Source organism: Lacerta agilis, chromosome 2 (genome assembly GCF_009819535.1).
Source record: "Lacerta agilis isolate rLacAgi1 chromosome 2, rLacAgi1.pri, whole genome shotgun sequence".
In the NCBI taxonomy this organism is placed as follows: domain Eukaryota; kingdom Metazoa; phylum Chordata; class Lepidosauria; order Squamata; family Lacertidae; genus Lacerta; species Lacerta agilis.
In genome coordinates this window covers 74960853-74986300 of record NC_046313.1, presented here as the reverse complement: position 1 = coordinate 74986300, position 25448 = coordinate 74960853, and the positions used below count along the sequence as shown (strand labels likewise).

The 25448-nt window shown below is 43.0% G+C and overlaps 1 protein-coding gene across 1 annotated transcript; it reads right to left on the bottom strand.

The window, feature by feature from the left end:
- Positions 1-8944: 8944 nt before the first annotated feature.
- LOC117041742 (haloacid dehalogenase-like hydrolase domain-containing 5) lies at positions 8945-25372 on the bottom strand. Its single transcript, XM_033140817.1, has 8 exons — positions 25076-25372; positions 17717-17926; positions 17047-17159; positions 16133-16226; positions 14732-14765; positions 13456-13630; positions 12099-12287; positions 8945-10495 (listed from the first exon to the last, which is right to left on the bottom strand). The coding sequence occupies exons 1-8, from the start codon at positions 25217-25219 to the stop codon at positions 10078-10080; spliced, it is 1377 nt and encodes a 458-aa protein (XP_032996708.1). The 5' UTR covers positions 25220-25372; the 3' UTR covers positions 8945-10077.
- Between the last annotated feature and the right edge of the window lie 76 nt (positions 25373-25448).

Here is a 25448-nt window from a genome sequence, read left to right as displayed (position 1 = left end):
AATTGTTCCACTGGGAAAGCAGAAATGCTTGTGCTGACAAACATTTGTACCAGTGCACTAACAGAATGTATGTGGGAGCAAATATCGGCCACCATAGTAGGTAATACAGCACACATACATACAATCAATCATCCAGCCAGTGACTTTGTATATTACCTAAAAGTGTAGGAAGACGTCACACTTTTTGCTCTTTTCACTAACTCTGTAATGTTGAAGGAGGAGCTCGCACATTTCTCATAGAAAGAGGAGGTGGAGGAATTGGCAGAGCTGTTCCTACTGTCTCTTCCATTCTGTTTCTCTTTCTCAAATGTGCAAAGTCACCATGGCAGTCTAAATAAATACAATCTTTGCTTCGGAACAAAATGGTGAGTCATACTAGATAAAGCACCAATTTCTCTGAATCCTCTTTCCCTACTTTTAAAACCGATCATCCAGGCAGCAACAGCAGAAGAAAATGCCTTCTGTCTAGCTCTCACATCTGTGTTTGCTTTGCTTTCCTTCCCTCTTCCTGCTCCTCTCTGATGTTTTTCTGGCCCTGTTACGGTCATGGCTCTGCTTTGTGCTTTTATTCTCAACTTTTAAAATAAACAGGGAGGTTGCAGCAACTTTTGAATTGCTCAGATGGGCAGAGCTGTCAGAAGTGTGGAAAACCTGGAACTTGAGAAGTGTAAGGAAAACATGCTGGGTATTATGGGTGTGATTTAGTGGATGAAAACTTTCCCCTTGGTCCCAAATTTGGGTACCAGGAAATGGGAATGGGACCTCTATTTAGGACCAGTGTGTAAGCTCTCTACCTCACTGCATGGTGATCCTGAATCCCTTCTAATTTGTACAACTAGGAAAGAAATTTACAGGGTAAATAGACAATCTGGAATGGTTTGCTACTATGGTTGCCTATGGTGCTTATACACTATCTTAGCTGCTTTGATTGTATTTTGAGAAAATAAAAAGTGCATGAGATACATGCATGCTCTTAATATATTGCTGTTGGTCACAGTCCTCTTATTGTGATGCTAATAATTTTGCAGTTTATGAAATCTGGTTGTTTGTACTGTGGTATACAAAACTGTAGGGAAGTTTTTGTTTTTGTTTTTAAGCTCTCTGTCTGGGGCGGGGGCGGGGAGCGGACGTTTGAGAGATTCTCAAGCTTTAGAGAACTATTCTCTACCTTCCCAAAATTTTAGATCTCACAAGAAAGACATGCATGCATGATTGTCCAGCCTTCCATACACAGTTTACTTAATTGGGACCCACGTGCAAATTAGCTCTAATTGTGCAGCTGCATTGTGATGTGTGTTCTCCAGTCCCCATCCATACTGATACAGGAGATGTAATAGAAGAACATAGTGCCCCTAATCTGGAACCTTGCCTAAGATTACAGTCCTACACATGTGTACTGGGGAATAAGTACCATAGAAATCAATTGACCCTACTAAGTATACATGATTGGGATTGTTTTTATAGCCAGGGTAAAATAAGTGATATGTATTGGGCCGCAGCTCTTTAAGTCCTGCTGAAATTAAGGGGATTTAAGGACAACTTCTTCTATACCGAAATTGCATATCTTTATGAGAATCAGTACTTTGATGTGAGCAGGTTAATCCAAATACTATCTCTAGTTCAATTTACATACACCAACTAAAACAACTTACAATGATTTGGGCAGTAGTAGGGAAGGACAAGTTAACCCTTTTCTTTCTCCCTTCTCTGCTCAGAAGCATGCCCTTCCTGCAGCTGTTTGCCCATCTATGGGGGCAGATCCAGAGCTGTGTCAATACCTATTAAGTGCAGCGAAATTTGTCTTGTGTGTGTGCTATCACACTTAGTTGCTTTTGGCAACTAAGCCTGACCATCAGGTCATAGTCTGATGGTATAATCTTTAGGAAGATAGCACAAGGCTATAAATTCAGGTATTGGGGATGGGGATGGAAATGCAAGTCTGCGATTGTGGTGTTGGCACAGTCTGGAATGTGATAGAGATAATGCCTGCACTACTTTTGAAAGTGGTTTTTAGGGAAATATTTAGTGATGAATACTGACACGGTCTTTGGAGGTTCCTCATGTGCTCTGTGTTGTCAGTGGCATTTCCTATTCTGTAATAGTGCCTCAGATGTTGGTGTGTCGTTAAAAAAATAAATCTCATGTCCCAGGGACATGCAGCTTCCACTAGCCATAAAAAAGGCCTGGCGTACATACATAGTGGGGAGAAAGTTCTGATTCATATTGAATTCATTCACTTCATTCCAAAAAGGACTTTAAAAAGTTTGAAGAACTCCGGTGTAAACTGAAGTGTTCTGCATTTTTTTAGAAGTTTTATTGCTTGTAATAATCAAGGTTTCTGGGAACAGGCCTAGAGCCCATCTTTCTGATCACCGGCAACTGTCTTGCTTTTCTTAGCACAGTGTTTACCAGGTGGGGTGGAATGCAAGATGGCAAGGGAACAAAGCTTGCGTACAATAGTCAATTTTGACGTTTTATTGTCACCTATTTATGAATTTATAAGAAAAAGAAGTTTATTTTTAAAAAACTATGAAACCTACTTTTTTGTAAATTTTAGCAAAGTCTGTAGCAAATGCATTGTAATGTGTATAATAAAAATGAGCATTTGGCTAATTTGTGTGTGTGTTTTCATTAACTGCATATAACCACAGTGTCACTGTTCACTCAGCACCTAAAGCAAAATAGGTATTGAACAGAAACAGCAGATTTGCTCCCCCTCCCCCAGAAAAGTAGTTTTCTCAATTTTCACCCCAACTTTAAGCTCACCAGGAGATCTCCAGAAGGAGCTTAAATGGAGATCTTGTAAATGCAGTGCAGTTGCTGACACTTCTGTACCTCTTTGGCACACAGGGTTCAAGCTTCGTTGAACTGACACGTTCTCTTCCCATTGGCTTGACTGAATATTCCAAAAACTTAACCCTATTTTACATTTGTAACAGAGAAGTGGAAATGAGATGGTAGAAAGGACTGTGCTACTTCATTGTAAGGAACTGTTCATATTTTTAAGACTTAAGAACCTTCTCCTCAAGGTGCTACATTTTGGAGGGGGGACACCCCACAATTGTAACCTGAGTGTTGAATGCTCATTCTTCAGCAGGTGTAGATCAGATTTTAAGGGCAATTGGGGAAAGAAGTGAATAAAATAAGTGTGTTGGTCAGAATGTAACTGAGTGGTGTGCATGTGTATATATCTGTTCAAAAGTCCACTTGGTCCTTGCAAAGTTGGCTGGACTCAAGAATCTAGAAAAGCATGAGAGTCATAGATGTGGGTTTTGTATTTTTATAAATAAATCAACCAACCATGCAAGGGCCAAGTAGAATTTTGAACAAATGGGGCAGTTATACTGTTGAGATTGAGAAGCCAGTATCCTGAGATGCTAAAGCAGCAACTTTAAAAATCTGAGAAGTTGAGCTGTCCACAGCTGTTGAAACCTAAACATGTGTACCTACAGTTGGATATAAATTCACATGGCTTGGCATTTGATTTGTGCTGTTTTGTTTTGTTTTGTTTTGTTTTGTTTTGTTTTGTTTTGTTTTTGGAGCAGGGCCCATTTTTGTAGATCTGCAGGAAATTATTATTGGAAACAACGTGATTCCCAGAATCCAAACATCCCTGTATCTGCAGCTAGATTGCTATAGCTACAGTGGAAACAGGCTTCACTATGGCTCAGCTGCTTGCCATGTTCATAGAGTCAGCTGCCACCTCCAAGCGTAGATTAAGCAGATGGTTATTAGTGTACTTAGAACAAGTCAACAGCAAGATTCTCTCACAATTTCATTGTTTAAAAAAAACAGCAAGCATTCAAAATATGCTAAAGAATAGAAGGTCTAGGAACTGTTCGGTTATCTGCTATATATTTTGGAAAGTGGTTTGTCCGTTTGTTTTCTATATGACTGGACACCTCTTGAAATATCATAACCAAACTCGACACAAGGATTCCCAAGGTGGGGATGGCAGTCCTTGTCAGAATTTAGATGCTGGGTGCCATTTTGAATCAAGACAGTGTACCAAAACATCACTTTGGCGTGACTTTGCCCATTTTTTAGCACGAGTTTGGCTACCTCATGAGCTAATGTTGCCAAACTCGGCACAAGAGTTTCTGGCATGGGGATCTACAGGTGAAACTCGAAAAATTAGAATATCATGGAAAGGTTCATTTCTTTCAGTAATTCAACTTGCAAAACGAGATATGTCAAGCCTTTATTTGTTATAATTGTGATGATTATGGCGTACAGCTAATGAGAACCCCAAATTAACAATTTCAACTTTGGGGTTTTCATCAGCTGTGCGTCATTATCATCACAATTATAACAAGCAACGGCTTGACATATCTCGCTTTGCATGTCATGAGTCTATCTCATATATTAAACTCCAGTAGCTAATGAAAACAATTGCTTACATAAATGGACTTTTCCATGATATTCTAATTTTTCGAATTTCACCTGTATGTCGATGGTTGGGTGCCAGGCATCATTTTGAATCAAGGTGGCAGACTGAAATGTGACTTTGGGTTAGCTGTGCCTGTTTATTGACCATCTCCTGAGATATTATCACCAAACATGGCATGAAGGTTCTCAAGGTGGGGGTCTTCATTGTTTGATTGCCGATGTCATTTTGATTCAACATGGAGGACAAAGATGTGACTTCGCCTGATTCTTGGCATAACTCACAAATTACACTATCCATTTTAAAATCATGATTTTTTTTTATTTCCAAAAATTCCCAGACATTGCTGGGCACTCCCTGCTAGTAACCTCATAATGAAAGTTCTGCTGCCTCAGACCAATAATCCATTGAGTTGAGCACTTTGCTTCCCACAGAGGCTCCCCAAAACAGCCGGATGGCATTAGTACTTTCTCACCCTTCAGCAACTGGTATTTACTGGCATACTACATCTGAATCTGAAAGGTCAGTCTTGTCTTTTCAGGTTTTATTTGTCAATAGTGATTATAATCACAAACAGAATGTTACAGTGTGGAATTTCCTTGTCCAGAGTGCCAGCTACCCTATTCTAGGACACACATTCTCTCCCCTGCCCCTTCATTATTTTATTTCCCTCAACGGATTCGGCATTCTGTCAGCACTGAGCTATTTGTATTTCTCTAAACCGGGGGTTGCTACCATTTGGGGGCACCTGCTCATATTTACAAATGAGAAACTCGTAGGCAACACAAACACAAAAACACACCTTGCAACCATTGGTCAAAGTTCAGCATGGGGGAGTCGGAAGCCTACTGGTGCCAGGGAAGACCCATGGGCACCATGTTGGTGACACCTGTTCTAAACCTTGGAATTCTTGACCATAGCAGTATCGTCTTGTTTCTCGCTTTGGGTACAGTCCTGTTTGCACCAGCTCAGTGTGCTATTAGGAAGAACTTTCTGCCAGTAAGAGCTGTTCAACAGTGAAACAGTCTCCCTCAGGAGGTTTTAGACTCTCCTTGGAGGTTTTTAAGCAGAGGTTAGATGCCCATCTGTTATGGATGCTTTAGTTGAGATTTCTGCATTGCAGGGGGTTGGACTAGATCAGTGTTTTTCAACCTTTTTTGGGCAAAGGCACACTTGTTTCATGAAAAAAATCACGAGGCACACCACCATTAGAAAATGTTTAAAAATGTTTAAAAATTTAACTCTGTGCCTATATTGACTATATATAAAGTAATTTTTCAATTTTTCCCACGGCACACTAGTGTGCCGCGGAACAGTGGTTGAAAAACACTGGACTAGATGACCCTTGGGTCCCTTCCAACTCTGATTCTATGATTTAAAACCATCTAAGCTAGGGGCATCATGTGGCAGTACCCCAGATTAAGGCTCCATTTCCCAAACTGCTGTCTTCAATCATATATATTCCAAAGTACCCAACAAAAAACCCATTGAAACAAAAAGCTCACCATCAGCTTCTTATGAACTTGTGGGCATTGAACTCTTTCAATTTGGAATAAATGCAAAAGAAGAAGAAGAAGAAGAAGAAGAAGAAGAAGAAGAAGAAGAAGAAGAAGAAGAGTTTGGATTTGATATCCCACTTTATCACTACCCAAAGGAGTCTCAAAGCGGCCAACATTCTCCTTTCCCTTCCTCCCCCACAACAAACACTCTGTGAGGTGAGTGGGGCTGAGAGACTTCAGAGAAGTATGACTAGCCCAAGGTCACCCAGCAGCTGCATGTGGAGGAGCAGAGACACGAACCCGGTTCCCCAGATTACGAGTCTACCGCTCTTAACCACTACACCACACTGGCATTAGGAAATAGGGCATTAGGCAATCTTTCATTCGATATAACTCTCATCTGTGTGATGCTTACATCTGGTGAGAGAAGTGGATGCCATGAATCAGTTGGGTGTTACCTTATGAAGGGCAGAGTGTAATGAAGGGAGAATGATTTGGAGAACATGGCTGATTTCTGCCAGCAATTGCTGGGCCGACTGTGAAACTTCCTAGTCCTTCTGGGGCCATATTGCCCTTCTGTTGCTTCAACTTTCCACTCACTGAGCTGAATATGAATGACACTTGTTAATAAATCAGTTCTGGATGTTCTTCTGTCAGTGCTGTTGTTCATATTTTGTCATGTCCTTGGTGGAGCATGGTACTAAAAGCCAAATGCAACATACAATACAGTGCAGCTCTATACTAGCAGAACCAAAGAGTGTTAATTAAATACTGCATAAAATTATGTTTGCTTGTAGTATGAACAGCTGTTAGACAAGCTGTTTTGTTCTACTGCCCTCTAATGGATAATAGAGTGAAAAACTAGCAAATTTGTCTCTTCCACTCTCAAGCTCTTAAATGCTCTTCAGTCGCAGCACAGCTGGTTCACACATAATGCAAAGCCATGGTTGGACCGTGCCTTTGGGTCATGTGTTAACCTTGCCCAGAACCTTAAAAATCTGAAGCCATGGTTTGTTGTTGGCTTACAAATCTTGATTTAACTATGACATGGAGTTAAGAGCAAACCCAGCACCTGTCTTTAACCATGGCCACACCCACGCAGATTTTATTGCGCTACAAAGGTATGTGACAAGAACATCTATAAAAATAAAACAAACTTTGCAGAAACAAGACATGGTTTGTCTGATCATAGTCCATTCCTGTGCTGTTTTTAAAAAGTGGAGGTTTAGGCCTATGTTCAAACCAAGCCATTGGGTGGGGGGAGAACAACTCCGGCTGTTTTGGAATTGACAGCAATGTGACAATAAATCTACTGCTCCACTTTCAGTCAATATATTAGGAACAATTGGGAAACAATATTGTGCAATTTGCTTTTTGAACACCTCATTCTCCAATGCTTTCAATTAAATGCTGCTTTTTAAGTGCTCCAAACTGTGGTAGTTAAGGAATATTCGCTCTTTGTGATGGAATGGGTTTGGATTCAGAATCTGTCAGCAGGACTCTGCTCATGGGATGCTTCCACAAGAAAAATGGATGGGAGACAATGTGATTTCTGCCGATTCCTCCTGCAAAGCTGGAAGCTGCAGTGGGGAAAGGGAATTGGAAAAAGTCTGATGCAAGTTGAATGAATGCTTCAGTCCACAGAAAGCACCTTCTGGTTCCAACCCATAGAAAACAAAAATTTGGGAAATTTGGAAAGACCAAAGTGAAATACCTTCATGGTTTAGATGCTGAACTCTACCACAGCTCTCATGGTCTCCTTTCTTTCATCACCATCTTGGTGGGGTAGCTGTTCCTATAACTATACCACTTATACAGGATCAATTATTACATTAATTATATTATATTATATTTATTATATTATATTATATTGCTCTACCATGTAGAGTTTAAAGGGGGGAAAGTAAGTTTTCCTCAAATATATATATATATATATATATATATATATATATATATATATATATATATATATATATATATATAAAAACAGATATTTTGGGGAAACAACCCTATTCTCCCCACACACTGCAGCATTCCTGCAGCCATTTCTGTCAATTTCTCATTCTCTGGCCAAACCGCTCTTTGCACGGCTAAGCTCACCCCAAGCATCCTTCCAAGGGAGAGCAACCCCCATTCCCCAACCTATCTCCCGAACGTGGGAAACATCCACCCCAAGAGCCTTCTCCTTCCTGGGATTCAAGCAGTTTATTGGCCCAGCTAAACACCTAATGACTGCTCCCAAAAGCTTCATATACAGGGGGGTCTTAAGCATATGTGCCAGAGGAGTGCAAAGATCTGCCCAGCACCCCCAAGTCTGACAAGTGCCGCCGTTGTGAATGACAAGCACCACCGCTGGCATGGTACATCTTTGGTAAAGTCCTTTAGTGAAACAGTAGGTATGCATTTTGGTAATAACTAGGTATATATGTGTTTTGTTTTTCTAGTTTGATCAAAATAATTATTTCATAACAGGTAGATAGTTAAGAGCTTAGGTGGCTTTAGTGGCGGGCGCCAGGCACCCCCAGAATTCAGCACCCGGGTGCCCCGCACCCCTTGCACCCCCGGGTGAAGATGGCCCTGTTCATATAAATCTTCAATAGCACTGGGGAGAGGATAGTACTCTGCAGAACCCCACAGGACAAGTGCCAGGGGTCTGAGGAATGCTTACCCAGTGCTACTCTATAGTCACAACCCTGAGGATACAAACAGAACCACTGTAAAACAGTGCCTCTAACACTCATTTCACTATATCAGTCCAAAAGGATACCATGGTCAATGTATTGAAAACCACGGAGAGATCAAGCAGAAGTAACGGGGTCACACTCCTGCCCCTCTCTCACGATAAAGGTTGATCAAGCCTGATTCAGTTCCAATACAAGATCTGAACTCAGATTGTGGTGTGTCTAGATAATCTCACCAGGAATACCTGCAGTAGCTCCACAATCACCCTCTCTGCCTTCTTCACTAAGGAAGGGGTCAGATGTACGACATATACAGAAAGCACGAAGAAAGAAAGATCTGTAGGCAGTTTTAAATAGAAAATACTTTACTGGGTAGGGTTTGTTTTTGTTTTTTTAGTTAAACATAATGCTTTATAAAACTGGTAACATAAGAAATAAGTTATTATTTAAAACTTTACATCCATGAGATACATGGCCATTAAAGACCAGATACATGATACTTCGCAGAGGGAAGGAACCTCACTAGCATGTTCAACATTGCCACCGTGGTTTGGAGTTTCAGGTTTAAGAAAGTAGCTCAAACAGCTATTGTGCATTCTGCAGTTCAGTGCAGGAGAAACACTGTGATTAATAATAAAACTTGAGTGTATTTAAGAGTTTAATGATAAATCCAGACAGATAAGGGATAAAGCCTACCAGAAACTTCTAGCTCTTTAGAACAGGATTTGAGCAAAATATTATACCGCTCAAATCCCATTCAGCCCACTGGTGTTTGCACAAATTTATGGCTTGTGCCATAATTTTAGTCAATTGAGCTTCAGCTGAAATCCAAAGAAAAGCACGGAACACAACGTTTCCCCTGAAGTGCATATTCTATTTTCCATAAAGGAAACAGAGAAAAGAGTACAATGAGCCACTGATTTTTTTGGATGGAATTCATAGCAAAAGAAAGCAAGATGTTATGGAGGGGAATACTATAATCCCTTAGGAATAAACATATAAATCAGGGTTGGCTAACCTATGGCTCTTCAAACATTATTGGACTACAACTCCCACAAATTCTCACCAGAAGCCATGCTGGCTGGGATTCATGGGAACTGGAGTACAACAGGATCTGGGAGGTTAGCCACCCCTGCTTTAAGCTCGGAACTGCATAGAGTTCATTACACACTATCTAAAACAGACTTGCCTTGACTGCTGAACACAGCTGATGTTCTTTCTCACTGTTCAGAGAATTAGATTTAACTCCGTGGCTAAATAGTGAAGTCAGCATGCAGAAAACAATTCATACAAAAAGCACAGTCCATAGCAAGGGTGTTGGATGCAAAGGGATTATCAGAGCACAGAAACCAAAGTTAAGATATCAAAGGTGTTGTTAGAACAAGCAGGAGTGTATTAGAAGTGTTACATATAAAAATATAAACATGTTAGGAAGGATATACAACTAAGTGCTCCCGTTTGGCTTTTCAGGAAGAAAAATTACATAGAATACAAAATGTTAAGAAAGTCATTAAGGAGTCCTGTAATTTTCATTTGGTGCAAAGTTCTCTAACTGGAAGATTAAGTCTACAGCAGCTTCAACATCTGGAACAATGTGGTTTGGTTCTACTAAAGCAGGATCAAACCTAAAATCCCTGTGCCCATGAAACACAGTCTCAGTTATGCACTCCCTCGTGTCAGAGGGCACCTCTGTGTGAGGGTTGTAAACTCCGGTGCAAACAAGGACAGACCTACAGCTTGTGGCAGTTGCAGGTGCTAATTCACTTTCCCAAGTGTTTTCGAGTTCTTCTTCCTGAGAGACTGTGGCAGATCTTGAGCCGCCGGCAGCTTTGGCCTGGATTCGTGCCTTGGAACCTCGTCTCAAGTTCTTTTCTTGAAGGTAGCGGTTGTAAAGATTAGCACCATAAATATCTGTCATTAGATTATCCCTACGGAGTCAAGAAAGTTACATCAGCATAAACATATTTCGGGTATATGGGCAATGCATCTGCTGACAGAGCTTGCTATTTCCATTATTACAGTGCACAGAGTCTCCTCTGCATACTGCAGTCTATGGGCTTTACAAGTGCACACATTTAAGCTCCGTTTCTGGACATCTCACTCCTGGTCTAGCAGCTCTGTGGATCCAAAGCCCAATGAAATGTGTCTCAGAGGGTTTCTCCTTGCCTTTAGGAAAATACACTTCAATCTGGTTCATGGAATCTTTTGTACATCCAAACTAGTCAAGAGGAATGGTGTGAAAACCAACAAATACTATAATATTAATGAAATATGAACATGTTACAGGTTCACACATTTTACCACATTTAAGCCATTCATACTTTTCGCACACATCCCGACACTGAACCAGTATAGCCAAGGCTGCATATATTTTACCAGATGGCAACAGAAGTCAAGAAGCTGACATCTTGGAATGTTAACATTTTTAAGGTGTCCCCCCCCCAAAAAAAAACTTGCCACAGGAGTGAAGACCAAAAACATGAGCAGGATCTGAGGAAAAGAAAGGCTGACAGTGGCTGAGAGCAGAGCTTCAGTGTGCTCCAGAGCTCTCTACAGCAGCGTTCTCCTCTGATGGGCTTCTTTCACTCCACTGCAAGCCAAAATATTATCAGTACAGGGCGGATGCAATTAGACTTCATTAACAGAAAGCAAAATGAAGCTCAAAACCATCTCAAATCTGATTAAGTATCCCAGCATAAGTGATGAACCAAAAAGGCATAACCAAAAGTGATTGTGATGCAGTCCTCCCAAGGTAAAACCAGCAGGATTTGGCCCATGATTTTTTCAACACCACATGAACTAAAAGACAAGCTTATGCAGATAATTAGGATCAAGTCCCACTGAACTCCATGAGACTTTCTTCTGAGTAAACATGCAGAGAAATAGGCTGTAACTGCTTAAGCAGACAGAAGCAGGTGACTTGTTTGCTACTGACCACTGATGAAAAGATCTGAAAAAGGAGGTTTCAGATTCACCAGGAGCCAGACATATGAACAATTATCTAGCAAATTTTCACTTGTTTACTGCCTGGTTAAATTTTAAAGAGGAAGGGTCATTTTGACAATCTGTAATGTTACAGTGGTGCTCCGCTAGACGAAAATAATTCGTTCTGTGATAATTTTTGTCTAGCGGGTTTTTCGTCTAGTGAAGTGGCAATGACAGCCGCGCTTTCGCTAGACGAAAAAAAAAGACGAAAAATTTTCGTCTTGCGAGGCAGCCCCATAGACAAATTTGTCTTGCGGGGCAGCCTTCCACTAGACGAATGCCTTCGTCTAGCGAGTTTTTCGTCTTGCGAGGCATTCGTCTAGCGGGGCACCACTGTACTAGGTAAGTTTTAAATAGGTTTTCAGGGGGAGAATCACATTTATTTATTCCACTCGTTTACCACTTTTAAACTTCGTAACAATAGCCTACCTAAAATGTTCCCCTTCTCAACTGAATGGCAAATCATGAGTTTTGACTCATTCATTATAACAAGTTTTACGAGTTTCTGTTTGCAACAGAAATATTTTACGATGAGAAACATCTTACCCAATGGCATAGAGGGTTTGAATAGGCTTCTTCCATTGTTTTGCAGCTGCTTGTGTCCTGATCAGGTATTCTGCATAGTGATAGGTCAGTTCACTAGGCTTTCCCATCAAAGCCTCATATTTCAGCTCTTTGCCAGTGATCTTTTTGTAAATGTTTTCCAAACAAACCATGAATGTTCCATGCCCAAACCTAAAATATACGGAAAATAAAGCTTAGTCAGCGAGAATGAATGGTCTGCCAGGATAAAAACAAAATATCACATAAAAAGGGAAAACCATTTATCCAACTTCTATTGAGGTAGATTGTGAAGGCTGAATTAATTCCGTTCAGTTTTACATAAATAGGCAGGTGAGTAGCCAACACACATATACTACGCTATCCATTTTTAAAAAGCAGTATTTGTTGGTCTCTAAAACAGGTAGGCAACCTATGGCCTGGCGGCCGGATGTGGCCCAATAACCTTCTCAATCCGGCCCGCGAACGGTCCGGGAATCAGCATGTTTTTACATGAGTAGAATGTGTACTTTTATTTAAAATGCATCTCTGGGTTATTTGTGTTCATTTATTTATTTATTTTCAAAATATAGTCCAGCCCACCACATGGTCTGAGGGACGGTGGACCAGCCCACAGCTGAAAAAGTTTGCTGACCCCTGCTCTAAAAAAATCCCAGGCAGCGCTGGGAATATCCACTAGTTGCATATATTTTGTAGTGATGGGAAACCCCCCTCACCCAAGAACATGGCCAATTAAACTATAACCCTAAATCAGAAAACAGTAGTTCAGTTAATTCCAAGCACAATTACAATTCAAAATGGGTCCTGTTCCCTACAGCATTACTGGGAATGGAGAAGCACAACCCTTCTCAAGCCCCCTTCCCTGGAAACAGTAGTTGCTCTGGTGAGAAATCACCATCTCATCCTCTCCACACACACACCCCACAACCTGCAATGCTCCTATGAAAGGGACCCAAGCACTGGGTGTTTGACGGGCATCATCAGGAGTGTGAAAGGGATTGTTTTTGGTTCTTAATTAGTCTTGGACTTCCCACTGACAGAGAAACACCCAGGTAAGTGCACAGACCGATGGGATGGGAGAAGTTCTCCTCTAGCTCAGATTTTAATCCAAACTGAGGTATTCCCAGAGGTCATAATGCTTGCCTCATAAGTAAGTTGAGCATTGCGGATCAGCAAGGCCCACTCTTCGAATCAAGGAATTATGAATGTTAGTGACACTGATGATACATTTTCAGTGTTGTATGCTGATAAGCTTGGTGAACTCTTCAGATAACAAGAGTTCTCCCTTGCTGTTTGTACAGATCTTAAAAAATGCACCCAGCACTCACTGCCCTTGCCCTACCTTGGAGACTGGGCTTCAGCCATCCACATTAGATCCATGTTGCAAGCCAGTACAGGAATATGTGGGTGAGTTGCCTGAGCATGTGGATTCCCAGGATAGCCACTTGTCAAAATAACATCTATGATCAACTGCAGGTTCGTTTCCCATCTCACTGGCTCACCAAATAGAACAATCGCTACAAGGCAATCAACAGGGACACAAATTATGTACACAATTCTACACAGCTACCACAATGTAACAATTCTGTCCTTGTTATGCACCATGAGATGGTACAAAGCCCAAAATAAATAGAGCAGAATTCCACTGAGTAGTAACTTATTTGCAGCTATCTTGTTTTTAATCAACTTTCTTCTTCAGAAACTCATGAAATGCATAGTACAACTCCAGGGACCATTGTTACCTTCATTCCGTCCTTTCACTAATGCTTGATCAGTGTCTGTCTGAAGTGGACTGCTTCTACACACACACACACACACGGTTTCAACATACAGGATTTTCTCCACAATGGTGGCAACCCTGTATGTGCATGGAATCTGCCCCCTTCAGATTGACACCAACCACATATTTCCTGGGGATATGGCTGACAGGTGTGTTCAATTATCAATGGGGCAGGGCTAGAACTGTGCATTCCCACAGGCCCATCTATGTGTTGCGTACCCACACGTACTGAATGCCTGAACAGGGCTACAATATTGCACAAAGGTGCATCTTTGATGTAATGTAAACACATCCCTAGCTAAGATTTTGTCCATCGCTTCAGAATGCCACATGGCAAGTGCTTCATAAATTAAATAAATAATGACGATGGTAATTTTTGTAGTATGGAATATGGTTTCGGAAGATTTGTTTGTGTATGTAGGCTGTTTTATACAGCAGTTTTTAGTAACTGTCTTTTTTCTGGTCAGGGAGTGGGTGGGCGTTTAGTAAGCTAATACATAGTCAACTAGTGACACAACCAGCACAGGCCATAGGGTCTACCTCATTGCTTTCAAGTTCTAATTTGGAATAGGGATTGTAAAGCTAAGACTTAGATAGCACTGACAGCATCATGGCTTAGCCTAGAATGGCAGTGTTACAAGAGAACTTACTGAAAGGAGACAAATAGGCAAGTTAGTGTTAAAGAGCAAGGGAATATAAACTCTACATGCCAAGTGCTATGCGCCTACCAGTCAGGTTCATCACAATCGGGCCCTGAGGCCATCAAAGTAGTATGTTTTTTGAAAGCCACTATGCATTCTACTTCACTTAGAAATCACAAGCTGCAGGATATACTGACCCTCAATCTTGGGAAGTTCCACTTCAGGCGGATGCTGCAAAGGTGGAGAAAAAAACAAGCTATCTTTACTAAGAAAAGCATCCTGGGGTTTTTCTTTGACTCTGACAGGCACAAAAGTCCTGTTCAGATGTAATTCTTTGCATGCCCACTTACATTTCTAATAAATAAACGTATACCTATTATAGCAATAAGGAACTGGAAGGGCACCTCTGCCGTTGAAAAGTACTTGCTGCTGATTGTTGCTTTGGCTTCATATCATGCTTCCATACCAGCTGAAACAATTGCTTGAGTCCCTTCACTCACTAATGGAAACCCCTGCTGTGTGTTTTAGGGGGGCAAAATTGCCTCAAAACGAACACTTCACTCCTCTAGGTCTAGTGCAGCTTTGCCTTGCGTGCTCAGGATGTTTGCATATTACTATTGTGCCCAAGTGGATTTTACCCTTTGCACAATACTCAGCAACACAATATCCTAAGTGTAAGGATGAGGTAGCACTGGGGTGTGGGAAGATGCCGTAATGCATTTCTTTCTCTTCTCTATTTTAAAAAAATATATTTCAATAACAATCAAATTCATTTTGTTGTCAACAGAAACAAAAATCCTGCACTCCCTTCACAGTTAAAAATTCACAATTTTCATGATGGGATTCAAGCATACAACAGACACTTTTCATCTGATTATTCCTTGCAGGCTTGTGATACCATCCTCAAAGCAGGCCAGACAAATTAATTTATTACAGAAACCCCATGAAATTGATCATCCTCTTCCGCTTCCTTGCCTTCCTCCAAAACGAACTTAAGATGTATGCGCATGCGCACTCCAGCATAAAGAAGAAAGGACACACACCTAAGAAAGAGCAACCTAAAAAAAAGTTGCACAGAGTAATCCAACCTCACATGGCTAATTTCCACAAAGGAAACGAGGAAGTACAGGTATTTAAAGGGCTGGTCAGTGTCCCAGTCCCTTCCTCCTGAAATAGTCTGGTTCACAGTCCAACCCTCCTGCCCTCTTCAACCTCACACGATACTTGGGCAATGCTTTCATTAGTTCTTGGAAACATTTCCTCATGTTTCTACCCTGCTCTGTTCATTGCAGCCTAATCTATTGCGAGATCAGTCAATATTGGGTAACCTTCAGAACAAACTGTACAACCTTTTAAATGCTGTGGACAATATACATGCAATTAAAGTTGTCTTTCATTTGTCTATATAACAACTGCTTAGAAATATATTTTGTGGAGTTAAGCTAGTAGAACATCCTAAATTTATGAGCACATGAACAGCGGTCAGAGAGACTTCAAGGGCCAAACGAGGCTGCTGGATAGGAAATTTTTGTTATGGACAATACAAAGCTCTCAAATCAATTATTAAGAGAAATGATTAAGAGAAACAATATACTTACTGAAACTTTAGGTCTTCTGTCATGGTCAACCATGTCCAATAAGGGAAAGTTTTCTCGCAGCCTGTCGATTGTAATAGGCTGACAAAATCCAACACTAGCAATGTATTTGGTTATGGATAACAATACAATTTTATTGCAATGACCATTCCCCACATCAAATGGGGTGCACATTTTGCGTGGTCTCGCACAGCCCCCTTAGATCCCACAGAAGCACCTGGCAGTTCGGACTGGCACCACCTTCCCAGGCAAGATACCTGTGGTCTCCCCCTACCCCAGTCGGCCGCCAATCCCGCCTGGGGAGGCGTTGCCAGGGGGATTGGCCAGGTGGGAGGAGGGACCACACAGTACACAATAGAGGGTGTAGCTTACCTGAGAAGAATGTACATTTCTGCTTTATGAAACAAGCAATAAATTTGATTTGGCAGTAACTTCTTTTTTTCCAAGCCACACAACCAATAATTATTATTATTATTTTAGGATCCACTGAACTACTCCTGCTGTATTCATTCCCTGCACCCAAGACAAGAACCCACAATGGCTTCAGAACAAGCTTGCAGGCTCCCTTTCACACAAACACACAGCATAACCACGACAGTTACTGGACAGCTGTTAGCGGCAGCCTCTCTGCGTAAGCCAGATACGGCCTGCTCAAAGAGAGTGAGGAACCGAGGCAGCAACCAGGAGCTGGAAAGGTTAATAAAGAAAATAGGAAATGTTTCCTCTTCTTTGCCTGCCCCTCATTTCCCTTGCTGCGTTATTTATTTCAAGACCACACTTAAGAGTTGACTGATTTCATCAGAGTTCATGGACAGCATAAACTACAAGATGCACCTATTAATCACTGTAAGAAAAAAAACAAAAACCAAAAGCTTTTTCTGTATAACCTGGAATAAGCTACATTTTCCGAAGGATACTGCTTAGCAATATCAAGAAGAGGCCCTTGTCCAGACACAAGAACACATTTGTCATGGTAACGTCTGAACATTCGCAAAGGACTGTGGGACATCAGGACTTGGTCTTGGGAAATCTGTGAGAGAAAGAATGGGAGATCAGTTCCTTAGTTACGGTAATATGCTCTCTTTTCCCCTGGACATCTTTGCTCGTGAAGATAGTACTGAAAAATTAATTCAGATCAGATTTCTGTTTTCGCAGCACACAACCAGTGCTTAAAATGGTGCTTGCCTCAGTCTCTCTCCACACCCAGCATCCGATTCTTGTTTCAGAGGTACGGTTTAAATTAAACCATATACAAATTCAGAAGCAAAACAATAATGAGAAAGCAGCTTACAATTCATGAGGTTAATGTCACTTGGGTAGAAGTACACACAATTTGCCCTGTAAAACTATGAAGCTGATAAGCATCTTCATCCCCTAAGAGAAACCCTTGAAATGATTTGGAACATATTGCATCTATTTTAAAAGACACCTGTAGGATTTGGAACTGAGATTTAAAGTTGCTGTCTTTATGAAGGCAAGACAAGAACTACTGAACTAAGTGGACTATTTATAAAACAGAAATATTCCTTCATTATTCATGTGATTAAAAAAAAAAAACACCATACAAAAGGCATTAAAATTACTCACTGGCACTCCAAGAATATGAGACAACTGGTCTGCTTTCTTCTGACGAAGGCAGTTTCCTGCATTCGTGACAAATACTACAGGAACCGAAAACTCTCCCTGAGAATTAAGTAGTTTTTGAAAGGCTTTTCTTGCGCCTGGAATTGGTGTCTTTCCTCGTACCAATACTCCATCAATGTCAAACAGAAAGCCAAAGGTAGGTTGTATGTTGAGCTGAAATAAAAGAAAGCTTGCATTCATGATACTATTTATTCATTTGGTATATATCTCCTGCCTTTCTCCCTACCACCACCACCACCGTAAATCTCACATTGGTGTAACTTCTAAGGTTAACATTCTTTGGCCATTAAAAGCCATTTTGTTAGACAACACTTTAAGACATGTTTGAAGAATTGAAACGGATGCATATCAGATAAAGTCATTCCCAAGAACAATTAACCTGGGGTTAATGCCAGAGGCCAATGCTGTATGAGCTATAAATATTTCCAGTTAAATTAATTATGTGATCTGCTTCATCTCAACCTACACTCAAATAATATATTATTCCTTCTAAGCCAGTTTGTACTGTTAGAATGGGCGCAGTTGGCAAGAAATTAACAACAAAAAAACATTTATTTAGGTCAGTCAGCAAATCTTCCACTAATGGCTTACAGGGTTAAAGAAAGCACCAAACAAACACTAAGATGTTACTAAGGCCAAGCAGTATGTGGACTCGCACAAGTTTAAAAAGCAGCTCCAGAGTCGGTGTTGAGAAGACTGCTCCTTCGAAATGTGTAATACGTAATTACGTGTGCTGCTTGCACATTCTCACATGCATAAGGAAATTGCCAGCTGAGTGATATTGCCCCTCTTTGGAGTTTCCTTTTGTTTTCCTAGGATAGTGAGAAATGCTCTCTCTCTATAAAAACATGTCTTGCCTCATCTTTAAAATCAACCTGTTTCCAATGTTAAGGGGGTGAGTGTGCAGTTGCTTACAAAGCCAAAACGACATCACCAAGAGGAAAGGAATCAGCAGATATTGGGGGGGGGGGGAATCCTGAGATTTCCACAGGTATAAAGATTCTTTTAAAAATTTAAAAACCACAGGAGAATTCATTCTGTGTGCTTGTGAGTAGATCGAAGAAGGGGGGGAGATGATTTGGCTGCTATGTGAAAGGAAGAGTGTTGTATTATTGGGACTAAAGGAGAATCAAAGGCACTGGTGGAGGAAGGTGGGTGTGCTGGGGGCGCACTGCCCCGGGTGTCATCCCTGAGGGAAGGGTGACATTCGGTCTGCCGCCCGCCCGCGACTTGGACTCACACGCCTACCGTGAGTAAAGCGGCAAAGGAGCACGAGCCGTCGGGGGAAGGGGGAGCTGCTGCACCGTTTTGCCGCTTTGCTCGCGGTAGGCGTGGGAGTCTGAGTCGCAGGCGGGCGGCGTGCCAAATGTCACCCCCTTTTGCGCCAGCGGCAAAGCGGCGCAGCAACTCCCCCTTCCCCTTCCCCTGACGGCTCACGGTAGGCGTGGGAGTCGCAGGCGGGCACCCTCCATCCCCCATCCCCCTCAGGAGCGCACCCGCCCTGGGCAGCGCAGGCATATGCTCCGCCACTGTCAAAAGGTAAAGGTTTCAGTCTCCATTTCTTCCATATGGTCAAATCTGATTCTAGAAAATGTCTTCTCGTGTCTTGTTGTCCATTTTCTAATAAGGGAGTGAGTGCATAAAGTCTTGGAACAGTTTTTAATGAGATTCTAGGCTGGATTAACTCCTACTGGGAATACAGTCAGCGAGCAACACAATCTGCAGATCTTATGGATTTAGTCTCTCTTTCCTCAGAATAGTGTAATCAAAATAGAAAGAAAATTAAGTTTAACTTTTCTGGCAACATAAGCCGATTTTCTTCTGACACAAAAAGCTTAGAGGGAGAATCACTACATTTCAACTAGAACAGACTGATACAAACACAGTGTACACATTAAAACTTTATTTAAAACATCTGATCAAGGAAGTATTCAAATTAAAATATGGTTATTTTTAAAGGTGATACTTTCCCTGACAACAAGGTATGGAAAAGTTTCAAATATACCAACAGATACTAGCTTGTAGATTTGCAGAACCAACTACCGCTAGAATAATTCAGTAAATTACCATCTGTTCATGCAAAGGTTTCAATGCCTCATCAATAGCTCTGAGTTTGTCACAATGTTTTCAAAAAATTGCTTGTGGTGAGGGGTTGAACATTTTGTCCCTTTCTGACATTACAACGTCAAGCTATGGAAGGTGGAAGCATTCACAGTTGTAAACACTGCTGTGTCCTTACTGCAATCAGCCACACACAGCGACAAAGGAAACTCCTCCAGGATCTGTCCGCTCCATCCCTTTTCAAGTTTAATGCCACAGTGCTTCTGGCTGTGCCACACAGATGCACAAAGGAGACAAGGGTTCAGTTCACAAGGGTGGCTGAATTTAAGTAGCTGTTTTTTTTAAAGAACATTTGAATTTATAAGAGCGTTTAAATGGTTACCCAACCACCCTCAAGGAAGGTAAATATGCATGATCACCAGCGTGTGGGTCCTTTTGGACCCAGAAGAAGGCAGAATGGGGGTGGAAATAGGTGTGGGGCAAGGTGTAAGCAGGGGCCAGAAACAGAGCCCCCGCATGAAATGGTTGCTGCCTGTAATTCTTTAGATCTGAACTCAGACTTCACACAAATTAGCATTCAGGTTGCTTATTTACTTGAACTCTTTATATGTGACCCTTCATAATATTTATCCCATACTGATTTGCACTGTACTTTTTTTTATCCAAGGGCAGTTTACAGTTACACTTTTTCAGTTTCTGGGATCATGAAGATGGTTGCCGGTGCAGTGTGCAATGTTTGATTCACAACCACACACCCTGCATATAGGTAAAAGGTAATGGACCCCTGGATGGTTAAGTCCAGTCAAAGGTGACTATGGGGTGCGGCGCTCATCTCGCTTTCAGGCTGAGGGAGCTGGTGTTTGTCCACAGACAGCTTGCTGTGTCATGTTGCCAGCAGGACTAAACTGCTTTTGGCACAACGGAACACCGTGACGGAAGCCAGAGCACACGGAAATGCCGTTTACCTTTCCACCACAGCAGTACTTATTTATCTACTTGCACTGGTGTGCTTTTGAACTGCTAGGTTGGCAGAAACTGGGACACGGCAACGGGAGCTCACCCCATCGCACAGATTCAAACCGCCAACCTTCTGATCAGCAAACCCAAGAGGCTCTGTGGTTTAGACCACAGCTCCACCTGCTCCCTCCTTACCTTTTACCCTGCATATGCAGCCATGCAGAGGTATTCAGGAACCATCCCACAATACATGTAGAATGGTGAGGCTAATTTGGGGTCAGAGTCTGAGTGAGAAGTAGTTAACCCAGGGGCGTTCTTAGCCCCTTGGCTGCCGGGGGCGGGAAGCCAAGAGGCACCCCTGGGGGCGGGGCATCGCGGCGCATGCGTGCGTCATGACGTCATGACGCACGCGACGCCCCGCCCCCGGGGGTGCCGGGTGGCGGATTCGGGAGTCTTTGCAGCCGGCAAAGACTCCCGAAGAAGCTGCCGCCCGGCAGCAGCACCCCTTCTTGCCGCGGCTGCTCGTGCCTGCGTGAGCAGCCGCTGCAAGAAGGGGTGCTGGGCAGCGGATTCGGGAGTCTTTGCGGGCTGCAAAGACTCCCGATTCGGTGACGGAGCAAGCGGCGGTGCGTGGGGGTGACATGCGGCGGCCCCTCCCACCACTCCCCACGCACCACCGGTCACCCGGGGAGGAGCAGCACTGCACGGACGGGGTGCTCGCTCGGCCGAGCGAGCACCCCGTCCGTGCAGCGCTGCTGCTCCCGGGGTGACGGAGGGAGCGGCGGTGCGTGGGAGTGGCAGGAGGGGCCGCCGCTTGTCACCCCCACCCACCGCTGCTCACCCTGTCACTGGGGGCGTACCGCCCCTACTGCCCCTCCCCAGCGACGCCCCTGAGTTAACCTAAACAAAGAATCATTTCTCCAACTTATTTACTCACACAACACATCTCAATCTGATACAGCCAGTCATCATGCTTCAACTTCCTATTGCCAAGAAAGAAAAAAATAACTGCTGCTGCACTGTGTGCATTTGCTATAATGCTGATTTATGTTAAATGAACTTTTTAATTTTTTCAGTGTTATGTTGTAGGGATATTATACTTTTTATAATGTATCATTGTCATACTTCTGCATTTACATTGTTTCTTTGTGAACTGCTTTGAACAAAGATTTATTTGTAGGAAATGCAGTATATAAATAATATGGCCATCGGTCCTTGCAAGGTACAAGAGAGACAGGGAACCTATGGTCCTCCAGACATTGTTAGTAACCAAGCCCATTCAAACTGGGCATTTAAACCAGCGCTATTCCAGAGCCTTTGAAAATTCCAGCACTGGAGTCTGCAGTTCAAATGCCCAGCTTGAAAAACAAAACTAAAGCAATCCCTGCAGGTGCAAACACATCCCAGATTTGCTTTTCTCTTCAGGATTACTCCATGCATATGTAAATAAAACTGAAACAAGCCAAGGGAATGTTTGTTAAAAGATTAACCTGTTGCATAAGCAAGCCTCTTCAGCTGCTACATTAATGTTAGTCTGTGATTCTGTGGCTATACTCTAAATAGAGAAGTAGCATGACAGGGGAAATAGCTGTTCTTGGTGATGGAACACATACTCAAATACCATAATGGATATTTTGTTTTATTTACACTGGAATCACTTTATTGTTTAAACCATTTATTTATCATCTGTTTTTTTAAAGGATATAACTTCCTTTAAAAAGACACCTGAATATAATGCAAACATATTAAAGCTTTCCCTTGTGCCCTCTTAAATCCAACACCAGGACCCTCCAACAACCATTGGGCGTTAAAAGCCTGCTGTTCTATGTAAAAAACAAATTAAAGGAAACAATGTATGACTACTGAAGTCAAGCATTATTAGAATGACATATCTAGGTCACGTATTCTAATGTTGTTGAAATTATGAGTATCTAGACTATCAACCAAGTAGCATGGGCACTTAATTTCCTTGTAATGCATTTGACAAGGAAACTCCATTGGGAAATGACTGTAGCTTAGTGGCTCAGCATGTGCTTTGCATGCCGAGGTCCCACATTCAGTCCCGTTGTATGTCAACATAGGACTGGAAGAGACTCCTGCCTAAAAATATGGAAAGCTCCTGCAGGTCAGTGGGTAGTCAAAACTAGGAATGGTGACTTCTTAGCCTTTCTACTGACAGCTGCCCATATGGAGATAGTCAGATGTTGGGAAACTGGCACTGAGCTGAACATGGATTCTTGGTATACCAGAGTAAGGTCAATAACATTGGCTGAAAAACATACAGCCCTGTGCCTGTTTATTCAGAAGTTAAACACTATGTAGCTACTAAGCAAGTGTTCCACATACTTATTATTTAAGTATGTGGTCATGCTCAGCATCCTTAAGTAGAGGGCAGGCTGCACCAACCACAAATTCTTAATTTCCCATTTGTTCTGCAAAGCAAAAGTGCTCCATGACCAAAGATTCTGGATTATGCTCCTGCACAGCAAGAAGACTGTGTTTTAACTGCCAAGAGTTACATATTACCGGTAATTGCCATGGCAACCTATTAGTATATATACTCATACAGAAAATCTACCAACAAGACAGGAATTGAAACCAGCCCTTTTTTTACCATATCACTTTCTCATTCCAGAATTGAGAAGTACGGTACTAACAAGAAAAAGAACATGTTCCAGGGGGTGACTCCTCATTCCTTCACACTGTTAAGACCAGTCTTGACACCACAGGTGAAGAGAAGAGTAAATAGATTTTAAAAAAAAAACAGAAAAGGGGGGAAGTAGGCTGGTGTGCACCATTAGAAGAGTTTGGATTTGATATCCTGCTTTATCACTACCCAAAGGAGTCTCAAAGCGGCTAACATTCTCCTTTCCCTTCCTCCCCCACAACAAACACTCTGTGAGGTGAGTGGGGCTGAGAGACTTCAGAGAAGTGTGACTGGCCCAAGGTCACCCAGTAGTTGCATGTGGAGGAGCGGAGACACGAACCTGGTTCCCCAAATTATGAGACTACCGCTCTTAACCACTATACCACACTGGCTCTCTCTCTCACACTAGGCAACTGCGAAGGCCCTAGCACATTGTGAGAACTCACCACTGCACATAACAGCAGTGATTACCAAATGGCAGTGATTGCTTCTCAGCAGGCAGGCAAGCAAGCAAGCAATGTTGAAGATGAGCAGGACAGCCTCCATTCACCATCTAGGTCTAAGCAGCACAGGAGGGATTCAATCCCAACCACTGCCTGCCCAAAGAGTGTGTAGAGATGGCAGAAGGTGCACTTTGTACCTGTCCCTGATGCTAAGCCAGGTGAGCAAGTAGCAGAGGTGGGTTCAAGGACCCCACCACACATTTTCTGCTCCCCATGCTTGTCTGACAGACCCAACACAGAAGCACAGAATACTTGTGTTGAATCTGCCTCCCCTAGAAGGAAGATTTGCACCCACAGTGTGCAGCAGCAGCAGTAGCATCCCATCCTCAAGGATGGACACTTTCTTATATGAAAAAAAAGGAAACAGAAGCAATGCCGGGAGGAGAGGTGAAACGAGAGATCCTAGTGGTGCAGCAATAAAACCACTGTCACATTTGCAAATCTAAGCAGGTTCTGGTATGGTTTCAAACTGGATGGCGAATGGGCGTTTTGAGATTCCAGCATTGCAGGGGGTTGGACTAGATGACCCCAGGGTCCCTCCCAACTCTGTGATTCTATGATGAAAGAAAGAAAGAAAGAAAGAGAGAGAGAGGAAGGGGAAAGAGGCATAAAGAAGAGGCAGGTACCTTGAAAAGAATGAACTGCTAATGAAATGTCCGGCCCCACAACAACAAAAATTTCCAGTCCGTTAATTCACATACAAGGTGCCTTTCAGTGGCCAATCAGCATTCCCAAGGAATTTACGAAAGAGGAGGAGGAGAGGGAGCAGACTAAGAGCACAAAACAAAGAAAGCAGCAGCTCAGGTTAAAAGTTAATACAGCACTAAGCTAAGACCATGAAGCCTCAAAGGAAGGAAACAAGACCCCTTTCCTCTTTCCCTTCTCGGTTCCCTCCCCCTTCCTCATCAGCTTCTTTCGTTTTTCTTTCCTTTTTGTTTAAGAAACTGAAAAAAGTCCAACCCCTCCATCAACTGCTCCAAAAAGAAGCTCGGAGAGGGAGGGAGGCCGCCCCGTCCCATGCCCGCCGCCCGAAGCCCAGGAGCAGCTCGGGGAGCCGCGGGAAACAAAACACACACACACACACACACACACACACACACACACACACACACACACACCAGTGCTGCCAGGTACCTGCGAGCCCGCCTCGCTCTTCCCCGGGGCTGGGGCAGCAGGAGCAGCCGAGGCGGCGGAAGCGGCGCTGCAAAGCCTTCTCGGCCCCGGAGGTGGCAGAGGCCGGCGGAGGAGGAGCGGCGGCAGCAGCAGCATTGCCCTCATGGCGGCCCCTTCGCGGAGACGGAGCTCCCAGCCCGGCGGCGGCCCCTCCGTCAGGTCTCGCTCCTGCCACTGTCCAGTCGGGCGCCGGCGCCGCGCCGGGCAGCAGCGACAGCCGACACCGGCTTCGCCTCATTCCCCGCCGGCCCCTCCTCCTGCCTACGCTGCAGCCCCGCGGGGTGGAGCCTGCTCGAAAGCTTCCGACTTGCCCCTCCGGAGCTTCCCCGCCGCC